Source organism: Globicephala melas, chromosome 11 (assembly GCF_963455315.2).
Source record: "Globicephala melas chromosome 11, mGloMel1.2, whole genome shotgun sequence".
In the NCBI taxonomy this organism is placed as follows: Eukaryota; Metazoa; Chordata; class Mammalia; order Artiodactyla; family Delphinidae; genus Globicephala; species Globicephala melas.
In genome coordinates, this window is record NC_083324.2 from 38,052,423 (window position 1) to 38,079,991 (window position 27,569).

General features: G+C 58.3%; 1 protein-coding gene across 3 annotated transcripts; it reads right to left on the minus strand.

Moving 5' to 3' along the window:
* GNAI2 (G protein subunit alpha i2) lies at positions 1-27,569 on the minus strand. 3 transcript variants are annotated; one of them, XM_070046649.1, is made up of 11 exons: positions 27,525-27,569; positions 24,085-24,166; positions 23,763-23,991; positions 5,672-5,714; positions 4,868-5,009; positions 4,535-4,695; positions 2,659-2,787; positions 2,118-2,247; positions 1,880-2,033; positions 1,294-1,508; positions 1-605 (listed from the first exon to the last, which is right to left on the minus strand). In XM_070046649.1, the coding sequence occupies exons 4-10, from the start codon at positions 5,674-5,676 to the stop codon at positions 1,318-1,320; spliced, it is 912 nt and encodes a 303-aa protein (XP_069902750.1). In that variant the 5' UTR covers positions 5,677-5,714; positions 23,763-23,991; positions 24,085-24,166; positions 27,525-27,569; the 3' UTR covers positions 1-605; positions 1,294-1,317. The 3 variants fall into 3 exon arrangements, with proteins under 3 accessions (XP_069902750.1, XP_060163675.1, XP_030723086.1); XM_060307692.2 differs by lacking the exons at positions 23,763-23,991; positions 27,525-27,569 and having other exon boundaries at positions 24,085-24,142; XM_030867226.3 differs by lacking the exons at positions 23,763-23,991; positions 24,085-24,166; positions 27,525-27,569 and adding an exon at positions 19,784-20,071.

Here is a 27,569-nt window from a genome sequence, read left to right on the forward strand (position 1 = left end):
TTTTTCTTCTAAAAAGTTTTCTAGGTTTGCAGTTTTCTCTCTCTTTTTTTTTCCCTTTGCCTTTCTTTTTTTTTTTTTAAAAAAAGCTACGAGAATGAGCCAGTGGACTGTGGTCTCCAGGAATGGTGGCGTCTCACGCTTCTTGTGCTTTTTCCTTTGGGGCCTCCGAGTGGCTTAGGGGGAAGGGGTTGGTGGGGGCAGGAGGCTCCCTGTAAACATTTGGACTTGGGTTGGGTCAGGGGCTGATGCTGGGCGAAGCCAGGGGTCCCAGGCTGGAGAAGTGGGTGCCCCTCCAAACACAGGCCTTGGGAGACTCAGCATGTGCTCCCCTCCCCCATCACAGAACAAGACAACAGTTAAAACCAGAACAGATGCCAGGAGGGGGTACGGTGGCCGTTCCCTGCACCTGGGATACGGGCAGGCTTCAAACAGGGAGGCCTGTGGCAACCCTTCCCCCAAGTCTCTGGAGCTGAGGGAGGGGAGAGGGGGAGCCAAGAACAGAGAGAGGAGAGAAGGGGAAAAGCGGCCAGGGGGACAGGCGGGGAGCGTGGTCCTCTTGCCCCCATCTTCCTCAGGGGCTGGGGGGAGCAGAGTCGGCGGTGGCCCTGGAGGTGGGGGACAGTCAGGGCATGGGTCGGGAGGGAGGGAGGTAGCCAGTGTGTGTCTCTCCTCCCGCCTCCCTAGACAATGACCCTTCTCCTTTTTCCCCACCCACTCGTTACCAGGGACACAGTGCCCGCCCAGAAGCCAGTGTGTGTTGCTGGGTTACATGGGGGAGGGGAGTCTGTAGCACTGGCAGAATCCTCCCCACCTCTCCCAGGGCTGGTGGGGCCAGCCTCAGACCAGGGCCCTCAGATAGGTCAGAGGGGAAGACAGCAGGGATGAGTGCAGAGCTGGTCATACTGAGTGGTGGGCAGCTGAGGCAGCTGGGCCCCCTCTGGCATCTAGATCCTTCAGGCTAGGCCAATGGCCTGGCGGGTGAGAAAGTGAGTTTTCTCCCAGGGAAATCGGGGCAGCCCTCTAGTTCTGTCCCAGGACACAACCAGGCATTTCTGCTGTCTGGGCCAGTGGGCAGAACGGAGCCCAGGCTTACCTGTGCCACCTCGTCAGTGCCCTGCATTCCATCGCCCTCCTGATTCAGCACCTCGTGCCTCCCTCCCCTTGCCCTCTGGTCTCCTAGCGGGTTTCCAAGTTCACCACCCCCACCTGGACCTTCCCCAGCCCCAACCGTGTCCCTTCTCTGGGCTCAGTGGCCCCACTTTGTTCCTCCCTGCCCGGCCCCCTCTGGCTCACCATCCTGCCAGGCCCCGCTGCCCCTCAGAAGAGGCCGCAGTCCTTCAGGTTGTTCTTGATGATGACATCGGTGACAGCATCGAACACAAACTGCACGTTCTTGGTGTCAGTGGCGCACGTGAAGTGCGTGTATATCTCCTTGGTGTCCTTGCGCTTGTTCAGGTCCTCGAACTTGCTCTGGATGTAGCTGGCTGCCTCATCGTACTTGTTGGCCCCTGTGGGAGACAAAATGGTGAGGACTCGTGCTGCATGTGCGGCAGGCAGGCCTGTCCCATAGGTACAGTGAGGTTCTATGCATGTGAACTGACAAGCATATAACGTGTGACACTTGTGAGAGGGCACAGGCACGTCTGAGTGTGCAAAGAGGGGCACCTGATTGTGTGAAGGAGGATGCTCAGTGACGTACAGAGTACATGCCTGAGTGTGTTAAGAAGGGCCTTGGGGTGTACAGACACAAGTATCGATATATAAGCCTGTGAGGCACCAGCCCTTGCGTGTGTCCCACAGTTACCCTTCTGTCCAGCGGGGGGCGCCCGTGGGCCACCTGGTCACCACCAGCTCCTCCCCAGAGGCCCAGACCCCACACCTGTATACTCAGGGAAGCAGATGGTCAGGGGGCTGTGTGTGATCTTCTCCTCGAACAGGTCCTTCTTGTTGAGGAAGAGGATGATGGATGTGTCCGTGAACCACTTGTTGTTGCAGATACTGTCAAACAGCTTCATGCTCTCATGCATGCGGTTCTGGGGGCAGGACAGCGCCTTCAGCACCAGCCCCCGCCCCTACCACTGCCCCCACCCTCCCCCAGTGGCCTCCGGGCCTCTCACCATCTCCTCGTCCTCGGCTAGCACCAGGTCATAGGCGCTTAAAGCTACGCAGAAGATGATGGCTGTGACGCCCTCAAAGCAGTGGATCCACTTCTTCCGTTCAGACCGCTGACCACCCACATCAAACATCCTGCAAACACAGCACCTTAGCTCCAGAGAAGGGAGTTCTGCGAGAAGGTCCCTGCCCCATTTCACAGGCTGACCGACTGAGGACAGAGGCCTGCTCAGAGTATGGCGGCTGCCTCCATGGAATCATCCACGCTGGCCCACCTTACCCCTGGGGTTCTAAGCCAGGACACGTCTGGCCCAGCAGGGTCAGGCTGGTCAGCAGGGTAGGCTGCCTCCACATGGGGCAGGGTCAGCAGAGGCTGTGAGCTGCTGGCAACCACAAAGCCTTAAGAAACTTCAGAGTGGGGCTGCGGATCCTGGACCAGCCCTCGTTCCCAACAGCCATCGGCAGGCCCTGGAGTGAGGATCTCTTCCCTGTCACCCGCAAGGCTGGCAGCTCCTGCCCCATTACCCTGCCCACACGCTCGCTCACTTGAAGTGTAGGTCTTTGAAGGTGAAGTGCGTCTCCACGATGCCCGTGGTCTTCACGCGAGTCCGCAGCACATCCTGCTGCGTGGGGATGTAGTCACTCTGTGCAATGCGCTCCAGGTCATTCAGGTAGCTGGGATGGGGAGTGGGGCATCAGTGGGGGCCACCGGGCCCCGTTCCCTCCCATCCCCTCATTTCCCAGGCATAGCCCTTGCCGCTTTAACCCTTGCCTGTACTGCATTCACTGCTCAGATGAGGAAACCTGCACTAGCACCCCTGCCTCCTGCCTGTGGAATGGGCCTGGGAGGAGGGGCAGTTCTGTGGCTAGCCAGCCAAGCCCCAGCACCCAGGTCTGAGGCAGGCCTGCGTCAGACAAGATCCAGGGTGCTGGAACTACAGGTGAGGGCAGTGGGAGGGGGCAAATTAGTCCTTCAGTGAGAGATTCAGGATGCTAATCGGCGTAATTACGGCACCCGCCACAGAGCAGGCTGGCATGTCCTTCGATGCAGGGCTGGACAGGTTGGGGCCTGCCAGGCCCAGTGGGCTCTTTGCCCAGTAAAATTTGGGCTCCTCAGGGGGAAGGCATGAACACTCGCTTGGCGGGGGTCCCAGGGGCTCCTCATTACCAGCTCTCCTAATTAGTATCCAAGCTGCCCCGGCCAAGCCCTGAGACCAGCTCTGCTGCCTGCCTCAATATCCTTGCCGTGTCCTATGGGTTGGGTCCAGGCCTCCCAGCCACTGCCCAGTACCAGTGTCTTGCTCTTGGGGCAGGGCTGCTGGGGCGAGCCCTTGGCTCCCACCAGCAGCTAGGCCAGAGGGAAATGACCTCAGAGACGCAGAGACAGAACAGAAAAACAGGAAGGGCTATGGGGAACCATGACGCATGTGCTGTGACCTGCAAACTGTACCCTGCCCCCTACTGAGAGCCTCCAGCCCAGAGGCCTCATGGTGGGTTCCCCACTAGTTTTTCCCTTGTCCCCAACAGGTGGGCTCACCCCAGGGACCCACTGCCCCACAGCAGTCTTGGAGGATTGCTGTGAGGAGGGGCTGCAGTATGCCTGGTCCCTGGAGTTTTCCAATCTGCTCCCCACCTCTGGGTGACCTTGTCATGGCATAAACCTGCCTGGGAGGGCAGGGCCCATGTTCACTGCTGAATTCCCACACCCAGAACAGTGCTGGGCACAAGGTGGGAACTTAATGTCTGGGGAATGAAGAACGGGGATGAGGATGATGGAGGAGTGGGAAGTAGCTGGAAGGTGGCCCTACGCTGCCCTCCTTGAGTATCCTGGGCACTGAGATGGCAGTGGTTGATAGGACCCACCCCTCCTTGCCTCCAGGACCCAAAAGCTCTGCTGGCGCTGAGCCTGTGACCTCTGGGGAGCACCCCCGCCCCCGCAGTGTTTGGCTGTGACTCTGCAGCTCCTGTGAGGGGCGTGCACTCACAAGTGCATTCAGGCCCGGCGGGGAGAGTGGGGCGGCTGTCCCTGTGACTGGGGCAGGGCTCAGGTGCCATGGCCAGGCAAGACCGGCCTCCACCCACCTTCACAGAGGTCCAGCCCCTCTCTGGGTGGGCTCAGGATGGCATGGGCAGTGGGACTGGGAAAGCTGTTCAGACAGAGGGACTGGCTTAAGCAGAGGTAGGAGAGGAGACACGAGAGTACGGGGCCAGCAGCCTATCTGGGTGGCACCATCTGTCTGGATGTCCCTCCACAGCCCTGCACCAGGCCAAACCCCAGATCACCAAGACCTTGGCTGACAGTCAGCAGCTTCACGAACAGAGGCTGGCAGTATCTTTTTAAGGGTGCTCAGGCCCTCTGGTTCAGGCTATAGTCCAGGTCTCCCCACACTGCACCCCCAGCCCAGCCCCTTGGAGTACTCACTAGGCGGCAGAGTCGTTGAGCTGGTACTCCCGTGAGCGGCCAAAGCAGGCCTGCACACCATGGTCAGCCCAGAGCCTCCGGATGACACCGGACAGATCCTCAGGGAGCACGCCCTGTTCCTCAGCCGTGCACGACAGTGCAAACAGCTGCCTGGCGTCGTCCTGGGCACAGCAGTGAGTGGTCAGCTAGTTGCAGGAGCACACCCCCACCCCACCTGTCAGAGGCAGGGAGGCCTCCGGAATGAGGCCCAGATTGGGGTGTTCTCAGCTTCCCCAGGACAAGACTTGCCCTGAAGCCTTATGGGAGGGAGGCAGGGTTGGGGAGTCCACGTACCGCGCGGGAGGGGTCAGCAAAGTCAATCTGCAGATTGCCCATGGCTTTAACAATGGCCATGATGGACTGGATGGTGTTGCTATAGACGACTGCCCGGTACTGCCGGCATTCCTCCTCTGAGTAGCCATCCTCGTGGATGATCCTGGCAGCCAGGAGTCAGGGGTTAGAGAGTACAGGGCACAGGGACCTCACATGGCTGCCTGGGGCTGCTGGGGCCTGGAGAGACCTACTTCAGAAAGGAGGAAACTGGACTTCCCTGGTGGCGCAGTGGTTAAGAATCTGCCTGCCAATGCAGGGGACACGAGTTCGAGCCCTGGTCTGGGAAGATCCCACATGCTGCGGAGCAACTAAGCCCGTGTGCCACAACTACTGAGCCCGCGTGCCACAACTACTGAAGCCCGTGTGCCACAACTACTGAAGCCTGCGTCACCTAGAGCCTGAGCTCAGCAACAAGAGAAGCCACCGCAATGAGTAGCCCGTGCGCTGCAATGAAGAGTGGCCCCCACTCGCCGCAACTAGAGAAAGCCCGTGTGCAGCAACGGAGACCCAATGCAGCCAAAAATAAAATATAATATTTTATATATATAATAAATATAATATAATAAATTTAAAAAAAAAAAGAAAGGGGGAAACTGCCTCTAAACCACTCGGACCTGAGGATGGATGCTGCCTCTGGGAAGGTCCTGGACCTGGCTAACACGGCTGGGCCTATACTTGGGCTGGGTATACTGGACCCAGTACAGGCCCAGAGGAAGAAGAGGGGAAATCAAGGTTTGGAGGCTGCCTCCCACACACAGCACTTACTTCATCTGCTTGACAATGGTGCTCTTCCCTGACTCCCCAGCACCTGGAACAAAGGGTACAGTTGGTCAGGGAGCAGGCCCAGTGGGGTTACAGAGGTAAGCCAGCCACGTGGCCTAGAGGCAGAACTCACCCTCCCCATCAATTGCACAGTGAGATGGAGGCAGTCGGGCCTGGTGGGCAGCAGAGCTACCAGGGGTGCAGCTGGCAAGGCCACAGGGGTGAAGGCAACCTCGGCCACCTGGATCCCATGGTGGACTCACTCCAGGCCCTCGCTTCCCACAAGGTCCATTGCCCACCATGGCTCCCCACTTCCCTGGTTGAGTTCAGGGGCTTCGGCTGGAGACTTGAGGCTCAGGAGTCACCCTGTCATCCTCACACATGCAGGCTTGCCACTCTGCAGCTAGTGCTCCCCAACATGGTGCCTAGGCACAGCTAGCAGAGGAGCCCTGGTCACTCCAGCGGGGCAGCAGCCCTCTCTCCCTCCACTCTGAGCCGCAGCTGCCAAGGGGCCTGGATCCGGGCATGGCGTCATACCCCTGCCTCCCAGACATGGCCCAAGGCCCAGCGCCCTGCTCACTGGGCCCATGTCTGCTCTGAGCAGATAGAGACCAGGACTTGGGAAACATGCAGTGACACACACACACACACACACACACACACACACACACCCTACCTGTACTGACACACACACACACACACACACACACACACACACTGTATTTCTCTTTGGCCATTGCTGAGGGATTTGCTGGCTCTCTCTCTTGTGACTGTCATAGCAGCCCCAGAGATAGGTACTGTTTCTCCCATTTCACAGACAAGGACACTGAGGCTCAGAAAATTAAAGTCTTGGCCCAAGATCATGTTGCCAGGATTCAGAAAGGCAGGGAGACATGTACGACGATGATGCGTGGCCTGCTCAGCCCTTCTCAAAATGTGGCTCAGATGCTGCAGGACGATGCCTTGGGAGGGTGTTTTTTTTGTTTGTTTGTCTTTTTAAAAGCAGATTTCCAGGCCCCATCCCAGACACACAGCCACATCTTGAGGGGTGCAGGCCAGAAATCTGCATTCCTCAGGGAGTCTGCAGGGAAGTGTGAGACCACTCAACTCCTGGCTGGGGGATGGAGGGGGTGGAGGCAGGGTCCCACCTCTTCCCTTTGCCGCTTGCTCCCTGTCCTGAGCTCCAAGTAGAGCGCACCTCAGCTTGGCCTGGCTTTCCCTCCCAGCCTTTGCCCAGACTGTTTGCTCTGCCCCGTCACCGCCAGGCATCTCCTCTTGCCAACTCCAGGCCTTTGCCCATGCAGTTCTCTTTGCTGGGCACACCTGCCCCATGCCCCACCTGCGTGTGTCCCAAGCCTCCTGATCACTGTGGCGGGTCTGTCCCTCTGAGCAGCTCAGCAGGGTGTGTGGTGGGGTCTGTGGGGAAGTCACACTTGAGGACTCTGGCCCCCATATCCCTCAGGGTTGGTTAAGACAACCTCAGAGGATGAAGGGGCTAACACACAAACTACCACGAGCAGCAATAACATCCGCAATGATGATCACGGCCGAGCTGTGAATAGTGCCCCCTACGTGTCAGATGCTATTCTACGCCTATCACACCCACTAAGTAACCTCACAACAAGCCCCGGGGGTAGCTCTACTCTCACCCCCACCTCGCAAATGAGGAAACTGAGGGACTTCCCTGGCAGGCCAGTGGTTAAGACTCTGTGCTTCCAATGCAGGGGGCACGGGTTCGATCCCCGGTCGGAGGACTAAGATCCCGCAAGCCGCAGGGCGTGGCCAAAAAAAAAATTTTTTTAATTTAAAAAAATTTTTTTAAAAAAGGAAACTGAGAGAGGCTGCTGTCACACAGTTATAGCCCCTCTGCAGGTGGCTCACCCTGCAGTGTTGCATGCCTGGTACTGTGGCTGGGCCACACAGTCCCTGCCACTGGGTTTACTTCCCAGGCAGACACAGGTCTGAGTCTCTGCAGTGCCCTCGGAGAAGCAGCAGACCCTGCTGAGGCCCCTGCCTGCATCCCCCCTACCTCCCACCCCAGATCCACATTGACCAGGAGGAAACTGAGGTGCAGCTGCGGCCTTCACAGCTGTGAGCCTGGGCATGTCCACAACCCAGGGGCCTCCCTGAGAAGGCCTCACAAACGCCACCAGCTGCCTGGAATCACTGGGCTTGACTGTCCCAGGCCTGCTTCCCAGGATAGGGGAGCACTGGGGGTGGCACAAATGGGCAGGCTCTCGACAGGCTGGGGCATGAGCCCCTCTATCGGTCCGGCCCCTGGGCACTAGAGGCCCCAGTCCCAGTGCATTCCCCTGGGTGTGGGCTCTGGTCAGTGGCAGCATCCCTCCCTTTCCCTTGGGCTGTGCATGGCAGAGGAACAGCTAGGACCCCTCAAACTAACACTTCCCACCTGCAGAGTGGGGACATGGGGAGAGGGCCTGGGAAGGCCTGATGGTGATGCCTGATCACTGAGGCCCTTTCCCCAGGGCCCAGAATATCCATGGGGCAGGGAGGACAGCACTGGACTGGCTAACCACGAGGGCCAGGTGACCGCCTGGCTGTCCTTCCCACCTAGTCACTTGCTCCCACAGAGCAGGAGGGAGGGAGCACATCCTGGAGCAAAGGAAGACCCAGGAGCCACAAATCTCAGCCAGTGCAAGAGTGGAGGCCAAGGATGCAAAGTGATGGGTCAGATCGATCATGCCGTCCCCAGCCAGGCGAACTGAGACTCAGAGCGGGTAGATCTCCAGGGCGTAGGGGACCACAGGTGAGGGTGACTTTGGGACCACCATCCACCTGAGGCACCAGCCTCCTTGTCTGGCCCTTTGATTACTCTCTTGGTAAAGGGTGTGGGCCACTCCATGACCCTGCCCAGAGATGGGGATGACAGCACAAACTTGCTTTGCATCTGATTTTCCTAGCTGCTGCAGACCTGGCAGACACTGAGGTTCCCTTCCCTGTCCCCTTCGAGCCTCAATCTCCCTTCCTCTCCCTTTGAAGAGTTTGGAGGACATTCTCTGCCCCCCGCAGGGGTCATTGCAGAACAACTCCCATTTGACAGGTGGACAAACCAAGGTCATGGAGCCCTCATCCCTGGAGTCAAAGCTGTCCCGTTGTCCTTCCATCAGCTGTGACTCAAGAGGGAAGGAGTTAAGTGGCAGGACAAGGGTGTGATGCTGGCAGCCAAGCAGGAAGCAGGGGAGAACACCAGGACAGAATCAGAGGCATGGCCCAGGAGCAGCTACAGCAGATCAAGGGACAGAGGTGGGTGGGGCCACAGCATGATATCCCGGTGGACACCCTGGTTCTCGGGCAGCCCACAAGCTAGATGCCCCAGGAACTCCTTTTCCATCGGGGCCTGATAATGTTCCCCTGTTAGATAGGCTGGTACCTGGAGTGGAGTTTGCTTCTCCCTTGCTAATCCTGGGCACCCAGTTCTCCCCACCCAGCCCTGCACCTTCCCTTCAGAGAAGGGGGCTTCACTAGCTGGATCCGGATTGCTGCAAAGGTGCTGGGTGGGGGGAACTCAGCCAGTAGAAGGTACCAGGAGTCTCCTACCCACAGCTGGCCCCCCAGGCGTTCCTTCTCCAGCTGAGACCAGAGGGACCCACAGAGGATCCCTGGGGTGCCCTCAGTGTTCCCACTGGGCCATACCTCTTCCCACCAAGGAAGAAACCTCTGCAGCCCTTGCCCTGGGGCGCAGCTGCTGGGCCCCCAGCAGGCAGGCAGTAATTGCCGAGATGTGCTGGGTGACAGCGGCTGCTCTGCATTAGAACATCTGCTTCCACTCTGGGAGCGCTGGGCCCCAACGGAGGAGGGAACAGATGGGGGAAGGGAGAAACAACGGCTCCACCTGCCTGAACAAGGCCAGCAGGGCCTCTGCAGCAGAGACAGGGCCACTGGTCCAACGGCTTGATGCTGATCCCAAGCCCCAACATCAGGTCTCTGCTGTCGTCTATCTTGAACCCTCTACCTCCCAGACAAGGCTTTGTCCTGCAGGGAGGCCCTGACATGCCGCTTTCCTCTCTGGCCCCACTTTCCCTTCTGCAGAAGCTGTGAAGCCTCGAGTGGCCAGCAGGCCCATCTCTCACTTTCAGATCCTCTCCCAGAGGGAGGTCCAGACCTGCCAGAGCCCTGGTGTCCACCCCGATTCTCCCTGAGATCTCCAAGAGCTGCAGTCCTATCCTGCCCTTCCTCTGACACCTCATCTGTGAAACAGGATACCACCATTATCTCGTCCGAGGAGACGGGTGAGTGCCCGGCACACGGTGAGCATTCAGATCAAAGTTATTATCACTATTTCTTTTACCCTTTGGAAGATGACAGATTTCCCCAAACCTCTCATTTCCTGAAACCCACAGTGACCACGCTGCATAGGTCACTGCAACCGCAGCCTGCAGAGGGGCCTGCTGTGACCATCTCATTTTGAAGGCGAGTTTCTGAGGCTTTCAGACAAAGCACAGCACAGGGCAATGACCCAGTGGCTAAGAGGCTGACTCAGCAGTGGTGGTTCCCTGGCGGGACTTGTGTAACCTGGGACCAGAGTCAGAGCCACTCACTCCTTTGCTGGCTTTTTGCTCTTAGTTGTCACTTCCCTTCACAACCCGGCACTTCTCCACAGCGGGGTACTCCTTCCCGTCCAGCAGCCTCATGGCAGACACTGCTCACTGGCTCTCCTCACCCAGAAGGCTGGGCAGGCTGGGTAACAGGCCTCCCCGCAGAGGCTTTTGTGCTGGTGGGCTCCCCTGGAACATGTGGGGCTTGGGAGAGCAGCCAACTGACGTGGCAGGCCTGAGGGCAGAGATTCTCAGAAGCGGCAGTGGCTGGGACCACAGGGTAGACGGGCAGCAGCCCAGCTCAAAACCCACAGCACGGCCCCGCCCCCTAGCCCCCACCGCCCCCCTCCAAATCCCCTCCCCTGGCCTACCCTGGCGGGGGGCACTGGGGGAAGGTAGGGGTGAGCCCTGGGAAGCCCACCCCGAAGACAGCCCTGGCACCACCTCCCACGGTCATCCCTGGAAGGTGCCACGTCTCCAGCGCAGCCTGCGGTTCTGGGGCCCCATAGCTCCCGCCCCTCGCCTGCAGCCTTAGGGTCCCGTCCCGCCACCACCAGGGGGAGCCCGTCAGCCAGAGACCCGGTGGAGGAGGTGGGGGTTGGGCGGCGCAGAGGCGCGTTGGTTTCTGGAAAGCAGCCGCGGCTAGGGGCAGCTGGGGGAGGTGCCGCAGCCACGGCCCCCTCCCGAGCCTGGGAAGCCCTCGGCCGCAGAGACGCGGCACGCCAGGGAACAATGGAGACGGCAGGGAGGGGCAGAGGGCCCCGCCAGACAAAGGCCCTCCAAGCCCCGCCCCTGGTGTCTCTTCCTTCCTCCAGGTGCTGCTCTTTGGCCCCCTCACTCCCTCCAAGGAGGCTCAGCTGGGGTCTGGCACTGTGAGGGGCCGGGCAGTGGGTCTTGGATGGAGCCTGTGACACCGCCACCCACGTGCGTGGCCTTGGCTTCCTCCAGGTGCCCCAACAAACCCGGAACCTCCCTCCCTCCAGCCTCTGCCACTTGGGAAGCCTCCAGCGGCTTCCGCGGCTTCATGATGCCCATCAGGGAAGCACCAACAACCAGGGCCTGGCCTGCTACTGCCAAGTCAGAGCTCTCTGTGCAAGGGAAATAGGCCTCGGGTCCTGCCAGACATGGAGAGGGCTTTCCAGGGCAGGGCTGTGTCTCCCTCAGTGGGTCCCTGCCCACTGTACACAGAGAAACTGAGGCACCACGTAAGGAAGACCACCCTGGAGGAGAGGAGGCCCTGAGACCTGTGCACTGTCGGCCACTCAGGCTACAGGTCTCACCCTCCACAGGAGCCAGGCGGTGCTGGACAGGGCCCAGGTCATACAAGGAGCCAGGCCATTGGCACACCCCTCTTCTTGAGGCTTCTTCGTTTAAGAAATCGCTTTGCTGTTTTCAAAGAATCTGAATAACCCCTACCTTTCTTCCTGATTCACTGTGGTAGACCCTGGGTGAGATGCCCATGCCTGGGCCTCAGTGTCCCCATCTATGAAATGTACCCCTCAGGGGAGTGTGCCAAGCCCAACGCCTGCCCTGAGCAGCCTCCCTTGGGTCCTCACACCCACCCCAAACTGTCCAGCCCAAGCGGGCAGTTTGCCTATGTGCTCACAAGCCATGGACCGTGCTGAGAATCAAGACATCACAGGTCCCAGCACTGGGCACAAAGAGAGGAGAGGACAGCCTGAGGTCACACAGTGAGGAAGACGGGGGAGTGGGCGCTCTGGGCCCCGAAGTCTTGACTGGCCATGAGGATGCATGTTCTCAGCTTTGTGTGTGGCCTCATGGCCCACCGACGCCTTGATGCTTCTGCTGCTTCTGCTCTAGCTCTCCTAAGGCTTTTAGGCTCCTCAGTTCCCTAGGGCCTGGCCTGACAACCCAGAGCAAAACCCTGGGAACCTCCGTGGGGGAAGGCAAGGCAAGAAAACTTGGATTTTGGAGGCAAAGTAGCATGAGGACCGGCCTCACCACGTCTCATGCTGTAGCCAGCCCACACCACAGACATATCAGTCTCCACACAGTACCGTACACGGGCTTTGCTCTTAGTGGGGACCCTCTGCTGAAACACTCTTCCCTGCTCCTCATCTGGACAACTCCCAGTCTTCAGGTTCAGAGGCCCCCATGCTGGACTCTGACAGCCTCTGAGCTTTCCTCAGGCCTGGTCTCAGTCCAAGCCTGGGTGCTGTGGGAAGCACAAGCGTAATGTTAGGGGAAGAGCAAAGCGCTAAGCTGCCTGACTGTGACCTAAGTATTCCCGTGAGGGGACGTGGGCCAGATGTATTAGGACGAGGTCACCCCATGGCCACACAGCAGATTTCTGGCTTTAAGCAGGAAAAAGATTCACGCACAGAGTCTTGGGTCCCATCCTCCTGGGCAGATGGTCCCCTTTCAATCTCCTAAAAGAATTGAGGCCCCCCAGGCATATGCAGAACACATGAGCACCCAGAGCATCTGCCTGTCATCCTGACTGAGCAGTTCTTGCCAACTGGGCACAGGCTCCTGAGGGGTGACAACAGTTGGGGGCAGGTGCTCAGGGTCACTACCTGGGTCGCATTTTGGTGTCTCCACTTATTGGGTAAGTCACATGATGTCCCGGACCCTCCGTTTCTGCATCAGTGAAATGGATGTAATGTCAGTCCCAGCCTCGCAGGGTTAAATACGATGAGACCAACCCTACACGATAGTCATCAATCAGAGGCAGCTGCTGTTATCACCAGAGGGGAAACTGAGGCCCAGTGAAGGCACCCCCAGGCCCAGTGAGTAGTGGGGTGGGGGGAATCCTTACGCTGGATCAAGGGCCCTCTGTCTACCCCCAGGCAGGGGAAACCCAGAGTGAGCTAATCCCGGGGCTGCTGCTCCATTTCCGGGTATTCATCTGGGCCTGCAGCCGGCCTTCCGGCTTTGGAGGGCAATGGCTGCTCGGGAACATAGAAGCAGCCCTCTGCTTTCCTGCTAGCCCCCCTGCCGGCGTCCCTCTCCCAGCCACCACTTCCTGTGGTCAAAGGAGGGGCCTGGAATCCTTCTCAGAGGCGCCACCTTCTCTGAGATCTTGGGCCCAGTGGTTGCTGGGACAGGACAAGGGACAGAGCTGTCTAGATTGACTCCAACCCAGTGACTACCAGTAGGGTCGCCCACAGGCATATGCAGATGAGCCTGCACAGGTGGGGCTCACCTTCTAAATCCCCCAGTTGAGCTGGCTCACACTCCCCACCCCAGTGCAGAGTGTGAGCGGCTCTCTAGCCTCTTCCCCTTTTGGGCTCCTCCTCCTCCAGCTGCTTCCTCCTTTTCCTCTGGTGTGGACACCACTTCCCTGAGAGGCCCAGCCCTGCCATGCAGACTTCACTGCCCCTCCTCCAGCCCGGGGCACAGTAGGTGCTGCCATCAACACCCCCTCTGGATATTCTGAGGCTGTAGCAACCATGGCACCCCGGAATGCTCCGAGCCATAAGGACACCTTCTCAACAAGGCTTATATGATCCCACCTCTAGGCTTCGGTTCAAACTGGCCTGGCATTTACTGTCAAGCCTTGGAAGTGTACCCAGAAGGCCAACACTGAAGGTCCAGCCCAGTTTAGGGAATGTGTGGTTATTCCAGGGAGATTATTCCTCCAACCACCAAGATGACCATAGCCCCAAAAGCAGCATCGGGGTGAGGGTGGAGTGTTTGGGGTTTAGTAAGAACAAGAGCTACAGGCTAGAGAGGCTGGGTGGGGCTGGGCAGAGGGGGCCCCACCCTGCACCTGTGGCTGAGGGAGGGGCTGCCTGAGAGCAGCAGGTAGTAGGGCCACCATCAAAGGGCCTAGTCCTTGCCCTCCCCAGGGCATTCTTAGGCAGGCCCATCAGCTGTGGCCTGGCCAGAACCTGTTAACTCCTTTCCCCCACTGAACTTTTAGGTTAGGACTCCTGCCCTGAGATACTGGGAAGGTGAGATAGAAGCTGGCCTGCACCCTGCCCCCATCCTGCTGGGGAGACAGCACTTAGGCTCTGGGTCAGACTGTCTCGTCCTCTGCTGGGGATGTGGTGAGGCAAGGCCCTGGTCCCTCAGAGGCTAAGGGCTTATGTGGACAAAGCTTCCTCCATCCTGTTCCTGCCAAAAGAATGGGTGGCTTCTAGTGACAGAGACCGAGAGAGACACATCTAGGGACTTAGATCGAGGGCAGGGTGTACAGGACCAGTGTGCCTGCCTCTGGCCCAAGCTGTCCCAAGTGCCAGCCCCTGCTCTGCTGGAGCCTAGGGACCTCACTGGGATCCCATCAGGCCCCACCCCCAGCTACCTGCTGTCACTTGCTGGGCAACTGGGCAACGTTTGCAGGCCTGGGTATCGATGATGTTACCCAGTGACCCGGCAGCTCAGGCCAGCCCAGGGCCAACCCTGGGCCAACCCAAAGAGGTCCTTGACCATGCCAGTCCCCATCTGGCAGCCTAGGCTCCAAGTCAAGCACAGTGGGTGGCTTAACGCTGCCTCAGGTCCTGGCATGGAAGCCTGAACTCCCCAACTGGCTTGACTTCCACCTCTGGCCACAGTGGCAGGCATTCCCTCTGTCCTTACCACCCGCTCTGACCTCTGTCTGGGGTTCTCCAACCCCCAACCCTCCTGGGATACCCTCAGCTGAGCTCCAGTGTCACTTCCTTTGCAAAACCGCCCTTATTCACCCAGTCTCCCAGCTCAGGGGTATCACTTGAAGGACCCAGTTTCACTCCTATCCTAGAAGTACAACTTTTCATGTTGGCTGCACCGACATTGGAGTCATGGGCAGGGGCTGAGCCCAGGGGGCCTGAGCAGGACCTAGGCAGAGGGGGTCAGAAAGGGCTTAGACCCCTACTCACTCCCTCACTTGGGAGCCCCAGCACTGCACTACCGACTCAGGAAGACAAAGCCTGGCTTAGCCTGGGGGAGGGGTGGGAAGAAGAGACTCTGAGGCCCAAGCTGCCCCACCCCCCATTCAAGTGCTAATGAATCCAGCCTGAAGGCGGGATAGCAGGATAGCGGGATGGTGGGATGGTGAAGGCCATGGGGAGAATAGGGAGGCTGGAGGCTGGCCTGGGTACCAGCCCACGTGGTACCCAGGGCCCTGACACACCCCCAACCCTAGACCCCCAGGAAGGTGGCTCAGTCCCCAGAGGTTGGGCCTAAGGTCCCCAGGACAGTGTGTCACTCCAGATGGCACCCAATGTCTGCAAGCCTCAGTCTCCCGCTTGCTGTGAGCAGCTGCCTAAGGGAAAGGGAGGGGGTTCCCAGGGGCTCCATACTGTAGCCAGGCAGCCTCCAGGCTGGGGAGATCCCTCCCCACCAAACTCTCAGCTCTGCAGGAGTCAGCAGAGGGTCCCCCACCTGTTTTCACACCCCCAGACTTTGGTGTACTGTCCCCACAACACCTGTGGCTGTAGGCAGGCACTGCGTCCCAGGTTATGGATGGAGAGCCGGTCACCTACTAGGATTTCACCTGTCACTGGGTTTCTCAGCCAGTACACTAGGTGGAGCTGGGATTTGAACCTAGGTCTGTGTGACCCCAAGAGCCAGTCTAAGGAGGGTGAGCCCTCCTCCCCACAGGCCAGGAAACACCCACCCAAAGGCTTGGGAACCAAGTTGGTCCCTCTGCCCCCAATGCCTGACCCTGGCAAATGTTGCTAATTTTTCAAGGCCACCCAGAGTACCCCTTCTCCAGGAAGCAACGCCCCTGCATTCATAGGCATCATTAGACTCTACCCATTACCTAGCCAGCCAGGATCCTGGGCTAGCCCTTCCCACTAACTCCAGCTACACCAAGCCCCAAGCAGCAGCCCCAGAATTATTTATCCCTGTTCACGGATGTTCGCAATAGTTTCACTCTTTCCATACACACTGAATAGGCACCTACAGTGTGCCACGCCCCTTGTGAGAGACACAGACAGGACAAAGGTCACAAAACTCCCTTCCTTTTCATTTGATAAACCTAATTGAGCCCCTGTATGTGCAGGCTCCGCACTGGCCAGGCCAAGAACTCCTGCAGCATTATTCTGGTCTGAGCCACATGACTATGGGGCAGCTCCAGCCCTAAAAGCTAGACAGGCTCTACTGGAGTGGTAGAGACAGCGGGCCTGCAACAGTCCCCAAAGAGCCTGAGCTGAAAGGAAGAATGTAAAGCCAGTCTCCCATATGAACAGTTGGAGTCCCTACTGTGTGCTGTGCCCTGTGACAGGCTGCACACTCGTCAGCAAGAGATCTGCATGGAGTGGGATAAGGGCTGTCTCTGAGGTGCCAGCATAGCCTGATGAGACCAGGAGGAAACAGCCTGAAGAACTTTTCCCTCAGTCTCCCAACCCCCCAGTCCTGGTCATTGGCCCTACACTGAGCCCTTGCCACCTGCCCATGATGGCAGGCGATGGCTCAGTGACCGCCATCTTGCTCCTCCATCTACCCATCCCCAAGGCCAAGTTCACACCAGTAGCACTGCTTTCATTCAACAAACAGACAAGAAGCACCCAATAGGTATCATGCTCCATGCTGGCACAGAAGGCTCAGAAATGAATAGGACGCAGCCCTGCCCCTGTCGCAAGGGAGGGCAGCTGTGACCTGGACAAATACCACACTCTGATGGGGGTAGCGCTGGGGGGTGTGGGGGCGGGGGGCAGAGGAGCCTTGGAGAAGGGGGTCTGTCAAAGAAGGATCCTGGGAGGCGATCCCTGAGCAGAGTCTTAAAGAACGATCAAGTAGGAGTGAAACGGCAGAAAAGTACATCAAGGGAAGGGAACAGATACAAAGTCCCAGGGGCAAGAGAGAACTGCTGTATTTATACCCTGAAGCCTTCCTGGGGCCAGCGATGGGCACTGTCTCTCCCTTCTCTGTAGACTGCCCACACAAGCCCAAACAAATCAAAGTCACTCTCTAAACACACACACTCTGGTTTACTTTCCCCTAAGTGCCCAGCCTGAGGCCCCAAATTCTACCTGGGGACAGCTGGTCAGTCAAGTTGAACTGGGTGGAGGCAGGGGTATCGCTGAAGTAGGGCTGGTATCAGCAACTCTGCTCCCCCTACCAAGCTGCCGGAAAAAACCCTCTCACCAGTTAGTGTGTATCACATCTGCCTTTGCCCCGGTGACAGTGACAGTGACTATGTCCGCTTGCTGGCGGGGCAACCCAGGACGGGAAGGAGCCAGTATGCGGGTGGGGCAGCAGGCGTGGTTCTGGCTGGGAGGCAAGGCTGGCAATTGCCCAGCCTGAGTTCCGTTGCCTGGACAGGTCTTTCCGCTACGTGGGACAGGCACCCAGCTCTCTGAAGCTGCCTCAGCTAGGCTCCCATCACCTCTTTGTACCTGGATAGGAAAGGGATGGCCAGCCAGGATCCTCCTCCAGGCAGTCCTGGCAGATTGAGTCCTCAATTTCAGGCAAAGTTTGGTCTCCCAGCCCCTTACAGTGCATCCTCTGCAGGGTCTTAGCCCCCACTCCCCACTCCCAACAGGAACCTCCACGAGGTCCCTGTTCCCCCCATCCTGGGCACAGCACTCCTCTGGCCCAAACCCAGGAAGCCCATTTCACAGAGAAAGCAAAGGCCAGAAGGGCAGAATGCTGAGATGGACTCCCCAGTCTAGAACATGCTGAGCATTTCTAGGGAACCCTGCACCCCTGGTTGCTGCCGGCCCAGCATGGGAGGGGTGGCCAGTCCTAAAACCTGAGCCGGGCTCCAAGCAGCAAAGACTGGTGGAATGGGGTCAGGACACAGAACAGGCCAGAAGCCCCATGGCCCAGTCCCACATCTTCTCGGGCACTGCCATAACTGCAATCGGCCTGGGAAGGGGCTGGCTAGAGACCCCCTGGCCGGGCACTGGGAGGCAGCAGTACCGGAAGCAGTACCCTCCCCAGGCCCAGCGGGCAGCAGCGATGGGCATTCCGCCGCGTCGCCACCCACTCGCTGCTGCCGCTGCCGCACTCGCAGCAGAGACAGGAAGAGGCAAGCGCCCAACGCAAAACAGCCCAGGAGGCTGGGCCGCCGCCCCTTCCCGCCCCTTCTCTTCCTCCCCGCAGTGGCAGAGGAGCGGATGCCATTTTGAAACCTCCGGGGCTGTGCCCCTGAGGCCAGGCCCCCAGGGACAGTCAACAGATGGGCCCAGGATGGAAGACATGCTGTCCCTCGGCCATACGCTCAGCATGAAAAGCCCCGCTTTTCACAGCCTGGGGACCCCACGCAGCTCTGGGGCTGAGGGGCCACACCCCCCCCACATACAGGTCCAGCCTCCAATGCTGCCGCGAGGGCCTCCCTCAGCCCCATGCCTGAACCCCCCCCAAATCAGGCCACCACTGGGCACCACACCTGTTCCCAGGGGGAGGCTGGACTGGGACAACTACCAGGCCCGCAGCCTCTGCACAAATCCACTTCAGATGCCCACCCCCAGCAGGCCCCCAACTACTCAACCAGCTGGTCCACCACTCACAGGGCCTCAAGATCCGACAGGCCCACCCACCCCCGGAGGCCACTTCCCAGGCCTTTGGGCCCAGAAAGGGTGCGGGAAGACTAGCACCCATCAGCATATCTCCTTGGCCCGCCCGCCGGGGGCAGCGATATGTCGGCTGTCTCACCACTTCCACTTCCCCCCACCCCTCAAGCAGCCACCATCTTCCCTGGCCTTGGAGGCGACGCAACCCAAACTCCACACTCCCTCCTACTCCCAGATGCCCCCCTCACTGGCCCAGACAGGGTTTAGAAACTGGGAAACAGATACCCAGCAGAACTCCCTGGGAAGCTTGAGGCCAGGTCCCCTCCCCCAACATGACCAGTGGAGCCTCAGTCCAGCCCCTTAGAGGTCTGGGGCCAGTCCACTCAGCCCGGCCCACCTGGTGTAGGAGGGTTGGGGGAACCTGGAGAAGGCCAGAGTGTGGGAAAGGACTTAAGAGCAGGGGAGCAGAGGGTTTGAGGAGAGATGTGTGCAGAGAGGGAGCTGGTGGGCCAGATGCTGGGAGCAGGGGTCTCTAAAGGTTTGGGGGTTCTGGCTGGAGAGAGAGCTCATAAGCAGTCATCCCACTTGAGAGGTCCCTTGGGGTCAAGGTGCACAGGTGGAGAATATTGGGTCCAGAGTAGGGATGGGGCACAGAGGGAGAAGGAGGGAGTGACTGGGGGCCTGGGAGGGGCCCTGGAGATACTCATGCCCAATAGGAATAGGGGGAGCAGGTGAGGGAACAGGTGGTGCCTGAAGGTGGGGGCCGAGTGGGATTCTGGGGGGTTGGGTAAAGTCTAGGGAAGTATGAAAGGACAGGCAGGGGCTCTGAGGATCTGCGAGGTTGGTCAGCAAGGGTGGATGGTGAAGCAGAGTTCTGGGCAGCGGGTGTTGGGGCACTGGTGGCTGGATTTGGGGGTTTGGGGTCTGGAATGAGTTGAGGATGTGATCTGAGAGTCTGGGCTATGGATCAGAGGTCTAGGCCAACCCAGAGTTTTGATCCATTATTTGTATGTCCTTGCCAGGCGGGTTTGGGGGGTTCAAGTCCAGGTGTGGGGGGTCCAGGCCGAGTCTGAGAGTTCGAAGCCCTAGTCCTCAGGTCAAAGTCGGGGATTTGGGCGGGGAATCGGGGGTCCCAGCGCAGGGTGCGGCCTCACCCAACAGCAGCAACTTCACCTCCCGCGCCGCCTTCTCTCCGTCTTCCCGCAGGTTCTTGTCGATCATCTTGGAGCGCTCGGCCGCCGCCTTGTCCTCGGCGCTCACGGTGCAGCCCATCCCGCCGTCCGCCGGCCCGGCCGCTGCCCGGCCCTCACACGGCCCCGGCCCAGTTCGGCCCCGCCCGACCCACTCTGCTCCCGCCGCCGGCCCTCTACGAGTAGCTCCCAGGTCGGCAGTTCCGAGCGTCTGCGGGCGGTGCCTTCCAGGCCGCCGCGCACGGACCGCAGGGCGGGCAGGGGGTGGGGCCGGAGCGAGTCAGGCCCGGGTTTGGGACGGGGCGGGGCCGGAGGTGGGGCCATATGAGATTCGGGGCCGGTGATTGGCGAAGACGAAGTCAGGGCGGAGCGAAGGCGAAGTTAGGTGCGGCCCAAGCTCAGCTCGGGCTGGAGGCGGAGCCACGCCAAGGGATAGCGGTAGGGGTAGAGCCTAGCCCAGAAGGATTGAGCGCAGGGCGGGCTGTAGGCGGGGCCGGACTCCGATTGGGTGCGGGGCGCCTGGAGCTCCGCGGCCCGACGGCGGGGGCGGGCGGATCTCGTAGCCTGAGGACGGAGATCCAGTGCACCTCAGGGGCCGAGCAGGAACCAGTCCTCTTAGTTGGGCGAGCAGAGCGGAGGAGGCGTGTCTTCGTCACTTGTTAATGAACCCAATAAACTTGTTTCAGGATCCACAGCGCCCCGGAGGCTCTCTGGACTGCGGCTTTCTTAGTCTTAAAGCGGGGTTGGCCCCTTCTCTCTCTAGGTTGCAGTTAAGAAAAAGGTTTATTGCCACCTCAACACTTTTGCCCAGGTTGTCTCCCTACAGCTGGGATACCTCCTCTAATCATCCAAGACTTATCCATCCTTCTCTGATCTTCTAGGAGGTATCCTCCTGCAGGTAGTTATCCTGGACTCCATCATGGGACCCAGCAACCATGACCCAAGGGAGAGAAAGAGAGAGAGAGAGAGAGAGAGAGAGAGAGAGAGAGGTGCCACCTGACTTCTGGGAAGATAAGTGGCCATGATCTTATGGCCTGTCACCCCTGGACAGTGGCTGCAACCCCATGGCTGGACAAAGGTGGGGTGGAGGCAACAGCATTTCTAAGGGGACATTTCAGTCTTTCTGATCCTGTTCTCCAGGAGGAGGCCACAGCCCCGACCTCCGATGGGCATTTAAAAAGTCTGCCAAGGGTTACCCAGGAAGGTGTCCTGTGTGGCCCTAGTGCCACGAGCTGGGGAGGCCCCAGTCCAAAGACAAGGAAGGTCCACAAAGCAGGGAAGGGAGCTGGCCACCAATGCTTGGTCATCAATGCTTAGCCACCCACAGTCCCCTGTTTAGCACAGACTCCCTCCTTACCACCTTGATACACATCTTCCACTCTCAATCCTCAGTCTGCTCTCCCTGGAATGTCCATGCGTCCCTCTCTGAATGGCTCTCTTGTTGAGGGGGCATTGGCCTGTAAGTCCTCAAATGGTTCCCGCAGGGCTCCCTCCTGCCTGGAACCAAAGCTCAGGCAGGCCCTGCCATGAGCACTCAGCGCAACTGTTGAAAACACAATGCCCACCCAGGGACACAGACATTCAGAGATATGCTCTACACATCCATACATAGGCTCAGCCTCCAAAATGCTTCAAATCCACAGAACACACTGTAAAAATGAGTGCACACAGCCAAGAACACAGCCTGTCCACACAGACTACAAACCCAGCTCCAAGGTGGGCCTCTTCCCCTGTCAGCCCCGCCCCTCGCTTGAGAGCTGATCCTCCCTCCTTGGGCCTCCCTAGTCTGCTCCTAGCAACAGGCAACAGCTCTAGCAGTTGCCAGGCAACAGCTCTAGCATTTGCCAGGCAACAGGGAGAAACTGTCCGTCCCTTGGAGGCCAGGCTCACCAGAGGTAGGTAGACACAGACCCCAGTCAATGGAGGTGAGGCAGGACAGGGCCACTGGGAGGCATGGCTTCCCCCAGCCCCAAGCCAGTTCCTGTGGTATTTGCACCCTTCCCACCAGTTAGCCACCCGCTTCCAGTTAAGTGCTCTTCCTACAGAGTCCAGCAACCCCTGCATCCAGTGCTCCTGGCTGCTCCCTCACCATTTTCATGGGGGTCCCCAGGGCTACTGCGAAGTCTCTGTTTGCTCCTCCAGTCACACACCTCCCACTCCAGGGGCTCAGAGCCCCACAGGCCCAACTTCTCCCCCAATCACCAGCCCCATGTCCACCGCTGCTCTGAAACCCAGACACTTCGGGTACCCCCGATAACCCCTGTTCCTAGGCTTTCCACTTTGTGACCTCCCACCAGCCAGAGCCATGACCCTTGCTCCCCACCCCTACATCCTGTCAGTTTCTTCCCCTCCTTAACTCCCCCTCAAATACATCCCCATTCTCTGTCCCCACTGTCCCTTATTCTAGGCCTCCAGCTTCCTCCCTGGCTCTCCTGTTGCTCTACAATCCATCCTCTACATGGCAGTCAAGGGGATCCTGCTGAAAGAAACCATATCACTCTCTTGCACACAAACCTTCTGTGGCTCCCCAGTACCCTGAGGATAAAGCCCACACACACGGCTTTGGACTGTGCAGGGGCAGAGGTGGCACAGTGGTGATTGACAGCAGGGACTCTGAGGAGCACTCCACAAACTTGCCGGCTGCGTATTACTTTGGACAAGTACCAGAAACGCCTTGTGCCTCAGTTTTTTGTTGTCTTTTTTTAATTTTTCTTTTTTTTTTTTTTTTGGCTGCACCAGGTCTTAGTTGCAGCACGCAGGATCCAGTTCCCTGACCAGGGATCGAACCCAGGCCCCCTGCATTGGGAGCTTGGAGTCTTTTTTAAAATAAATTTATTATTTATTTGTTTGTTTTACTGTTGGCTGTGTTGGGTCTTTGTTGCTGCGCACGGGGCTTTCTCTAGTTGCAGCCAGCTGGGGCTACTCTTCCTTGCGGTGCGCAGGCTTCTCATTGCAGTGGCTTCTCTTGTTGCAGAGCACAGGCTCTAGGCGCGTGGGCTTCAGTAGTTGTGGCGCACGGGCTTAGTTGCTCTGAGGCATGTGGGATCTTCCCAGACCAGGGATCGAACCCGTGTCCCCTGCATTGGCAGGTGGATTCTTAATCACTGAGCCACCAGGGAAGCCCGGGAGCTCGGAGTCTTAACCACTGGACCACCAGGGAATTCCCATGTCTCAGTTTTTTTTATCAGTAAAATGGACCTAACAGTAATAGCTACCCACTACACTGGCTGAGGTCACGGATAAGGGAGGAAATGTAGCTAAATGTTCAGAATGTGCATGGTACACAAAACGCCCTCAGTAGGGATGAGTTGTTATAACAGTAATTTCTTTCTGCCAGGCCCCTTAGGGGCTGTCCCCGACCAAGGCCCACCTCATCTCCCTCCATTTGCAACACACCAGCACTCCAGCCATCTGACTTGCCTTGCTCTCCCCATTCTCTTGCACGTCCCCCATTCCCTTCCCCCACTTCCCTCCTCCCAATCTTTCATTCCCTGGCTGTGAGCTGGGCATCTCTGACTCCCACTGTCCTGGGGCTTCCCCTCCCCAGCCAGATGCCACTATCCCAGTGGTGAGTCTCTGCCACCCACCCAGATCTCTGATTCCAGACCCCTTACAGCATAGTCCTTGAGGGTGGCAGGTAAATATTTGTCAAACGAAACGAATGAATCACACAAAGTTTAACCCACCCTTCCAGGGGTTCCCCCTGGAGCGGGGAGAGGTGAAAACACTAATCCTGTCATCACTATAAATATATTCACCATAGTTGTTTGTGCAGAGAGGGTAGAAATCATGGTGCCTGGGAAGGTCAGGGAGCCTTCTTGGTGGAGGTGGTGTGGGGAGTATTAGAGGGAGAGGATCACTGAGGGAAGTGGGAACAGGGACTGGGAGGGTGGGTTCGGGAACAGGCTGGGGAGAAAATCAACAGTCAGAGCTAGAGAAACACCTGGCTTTGAAGCTGAGGCCACTGAGACCCAGAAGGGGTCAGGACGCAACCACGGTCATCCAGCGAGGGACATCACAGGCATGCTGCTTCCTTTACACTTGGGAGCCCAGGAGTCCTTTCATCCTTTCAAGAGACATTGTTCTGGGGGCGGAGGATGGTTGCCCAGCCAGGGCTTCACGGGCACCAGAGGAGGCATGACTTGTGTCTGTGCATGCTGGTCCAGCAGCACCTGAACTAGACCATAAAGGACAGTAAAATGACATTCAGCAGAACTAAGGATGGCATCCCAGCTGGAATGGAGAAGTGGCAGCTACTGGCTCACCTGGACAGGTAGGATAACTTCGAGGCTCACCGCAGGCCACAGAGCAGGTCCAGCTTGTCCTGAGCTCCTGTCGTGCACCAGGCTGAACAGGGTGAGGAACAGAGACCCCCTCAGTGGGCTGCGACTCCCCGGTCCACAGACTCCAGGAAGGGGAAGCTGCCAGAACTTCCCCAAAGGCAGTTTCGGGGTGGGTGTGTTTGCCCCCACCAGAGTCCAAGAACAGGCAGGACCCCACAGGGATGCCAAGTCCAGGATCCTGGCCACTCCATCTCCATGGCTCTCAGATGGCAGGGAGTGCCCAGCTAGGCCCTGTACCACCAAATCACAGCTTTGCAGATAGGGCCTCAGCAGCTTCTGTTTGTAGATCTCAGTGGTCAGAGCTGGCTCCCTCCCTGCAACCCTGAGCCAGGCTCCACCTCCTAGTACATCCCCTGCACTTCCCCTTTCCTGCTTCTGAGCCCAGCAGCACTTCTGAGATTGGAGTCAGCCACCTTGCCCTCTCTGCCCCTTCCTTCCAAACCGCTATTCCCAGGCTTCTCTTACCCCCAGGGAAACAGTCCCAAGCCTGGCAGGCCTTGGGGTCCAGGGTCCCCTTTCACAGTCATCCACCTCCTTCAATTGGCTTTGGCCTGGAGAACTCAGGGCCCAGCACTCCATGCTCAGGTTTCTGGGGGCTAGGGGATTCCACCTGACACGGGCAGGAGGCTCTGAGAGGAGTCCTTTCAACTACTGTTTGCTGTGAAACTACTGTGTGCCATTGTGCCAAGAACCTTAGGGTGAGGAAGGGAGCTGGGACCCTGCGCTTCAGGAGCACACCAAACACATAAACAGGGAAATGAACTCCACTGTTTTGGAATAACTCAACAGGGTGACACAAGAGCCACTGGGAGGTGTATGCAGGAGGAACAGTCCAGGGGCTTCCCTGGTGGTGCAGTAGTTAAGAATTCGCCTGCCAATGCAGGGAACATGGGTTCGAGCCCTGGTCCGGGAAGATCCCACATGCCGTGGAGCAACTACACCCGTGCGCCACAACTACTGAGCCTGTGCTCTAGAGCCCGTGAGCCACGGCTACTGAGCCCGCGCACCTAGAGCCCGTGCTCTGCAACAAGAGAAGCCACTGCAATGGGAAGCTCATGCACCGCAACAAAGAGCAGCCCCCGCTCACCGCAACTAGAGAAAGCCCGCGCGCAGCAACGAGAACCCAACGCAGCCAAAAATAAATAAATAAATATTTTTTAAAAAAGGGGGGCTTCCCTGGTGGCGCAGTGGTTGAGAGTCCGCCTGCCGATGCAGGGGACACGGGTTCGTGCCCTGGTCTGGGAAGATCCCACATGTCACAGAGCGGCTAGGCCCATGAGCCATGGCCGCTGAGCCTGTGCGTCCGGAGCCTGTGCTCCGCAACGGGAGAGGCCACAACGGTGAGAGGCCCACGTAACGCAAAAAAAAAAAAAAAAAAAAAGGAGGAACAGTCCAAGGAGGGGAACTCTGAATGATGAGAAGGGACCAACCATGTGACAAGCCAAGAGAAGAAAGCGATAGGCAGAGGCGACAGCAAGTGCAAAGGCCTTGGGGCGGGAAGGGCCTGAGTGTTCTTGGAACAGAAAGGCCAGCCTGGCCAGAACAGCCAGAGCAAGAGGGACTGTGGTGTGAGGGAGGCCAGCCATGAGGCATCAGTGAGGCACAGGGAAGGCAGGGGGCTCCCAAGTGCCCAAGAGATGCTGAGGTAGGAGTTCATATGAGCCTGCAGTGGACAACAGCATCTCCAAGCCAGTGACCCATGTCTGGCCCTGAAAATCCAACTGATCCTGGCACTCAGGGTGCTGCTGATATGACTGCGGGAGAACTGCCCAGTGACTTAGCAGGGGACCCAGGGAGCCTTCAAGGCTTTGGGTCCATGACTGAGCTGAGCCCCCCTCCATGTCCTTGAAAAGCTCTTGTCCAACTTGCTACTGTGTCTGTTACCTATGCAGCCTCTAAAGGCCCCCTCCCCTGGGTAACCCAGTATCCTTGGAGGGCCTGGGAAATGATAATCAGCCCTATCCCCGGAAGCCACTCCTCTGCTCACCCTGTTGCCTAGCCTTCCCTGCCATGCTGTCCAAAGGCTGGGGCTGGTAGCTTCTGCAACTCGTTGGGGCCTTCATTAGCACTGCTTCCTGGAATTTAATTTAATGAAGGAGCAAAAACAGCCCTAATGAAGGTAATCCAACAGCAAGCAGCCCATGAGATGCCTCCAAGGCCCAGCCACCAGGGCTCAGGAGCTTCCTGTAGATGGTGACCAGGAGCAGAGGGGGAAGAGAAAGGGGACCTGTTCTGGGAGAGATGCTGGTCACTGAGCCCTGGAAGCATGGAACATAGCTCTGCAGTACTGCAGGGAACAAATGCTGCCACTGAAGCCAACTAGACAGATTTAGAGGAATAAGCCTGGTTGGGGATGGCTTCAGGCTGCTGGAGAAAAGCTTTTGAGACGCCCTGGGCCAGTACCATCTATCACAGCACAGGCCCAGCTGTGGGCCAGCACCAGTGGGTAGTCAGGAGGGGCCAGATCATCAGGGCCAAGGGCAGGGAAGAGTTTAAATTTTATTCCAAATGTGATGGAAACAATTGGAGGGTTTGGGGGAATTCCCTGGCAGTCCAGTGGTTAGGACTTGGAACTTTCACTGCTGGGGCCCAGGTTCAATCCCTGGTCAGGGAACTAAGATTCCACAAGCTGTGCAGCCTTTAAAAAAAAAAAATTGGAGGGTTTTTAAGGGCAGGTGACATGATCTACTATTTTAAAGTTCCCTCTGACTGCTATGGAGAGTGTGGCCCCTGTGGACAAGAGAAAAGGCAGGGAAGGAGGCACGGGGTGACCACCATGTGGTGCAGGAGATGAGGGTGATGGAGTGACACCTATGGGGACAGGGCTGTCCCACATCCTCTAGGAGAGGCTAGCTAGAGACATGTGGGAGGCAGGGCATAAATAACTGGACTGAGCTAGTTTCCTTCCAGCAGGTTTGGGCTGACTAGTCCCCTTTCAGCCTTCTCCACAGGCCTGGCCTCTTCTCCAAATAGACATGGCTCAAACATTTAAAGAAAATCTGTTTAAAGGGTTCCCCAGGCCCCTATAGTCGTTTCCCCAGCTGTGTGCACCTCTCTACTCCGCTGCTGGAGTTCCCTTCCCATTTCTCCATCGCTGGGAAGCCTTCCTTGCCCTGCACCCAGGTCTCGGGCACCGCCAAGACTTCCCAGGAGCTCCAGGACTGTATTTCACAAGGGAAAATGCCGGAAGCTCAGATGTGGGGTGAGCCTCAAAGACCACAGCCTGTCCCTCAGCTTTCGGCCTCCTGCCACCCTGTTCCCACCCCTGCCCTAGTACCCCTTAACACTGCCTGCCCTCGGCCCACCGCAGCCCCCTCGCACCCTCCCCGCTCCCTATTCGTGACCTCCCTCCCCAAGTTTACCTCCCCCGCCTCGGGGCCAAGCTGAAACCGGAAGCGGCATCTGAG

Coding starts and splice junctions, on each gene's coding strand:
- GNAI2 (XM_030867226.3), bottom strand. CDS start 19,901: ATGGGCTGCACCGTGAGCGCCGAGGACAAGGCGGCGGCCGAGCGCTCC. Junction 4,696..4,867: donor TTGCTGACCCCTCCCGCGCG/GTACGTGGACTC, acceptor TGCTGTGCCCAG/GACGACGCCAGGCAGCTGTT. Junction 2,788..4,534: donor CTCAACGACTCTGCCGCCTA/GTGAGTACTCCA, acceptor TCCCCATCCCAG/CTACCTGAATGACCTGGAGC.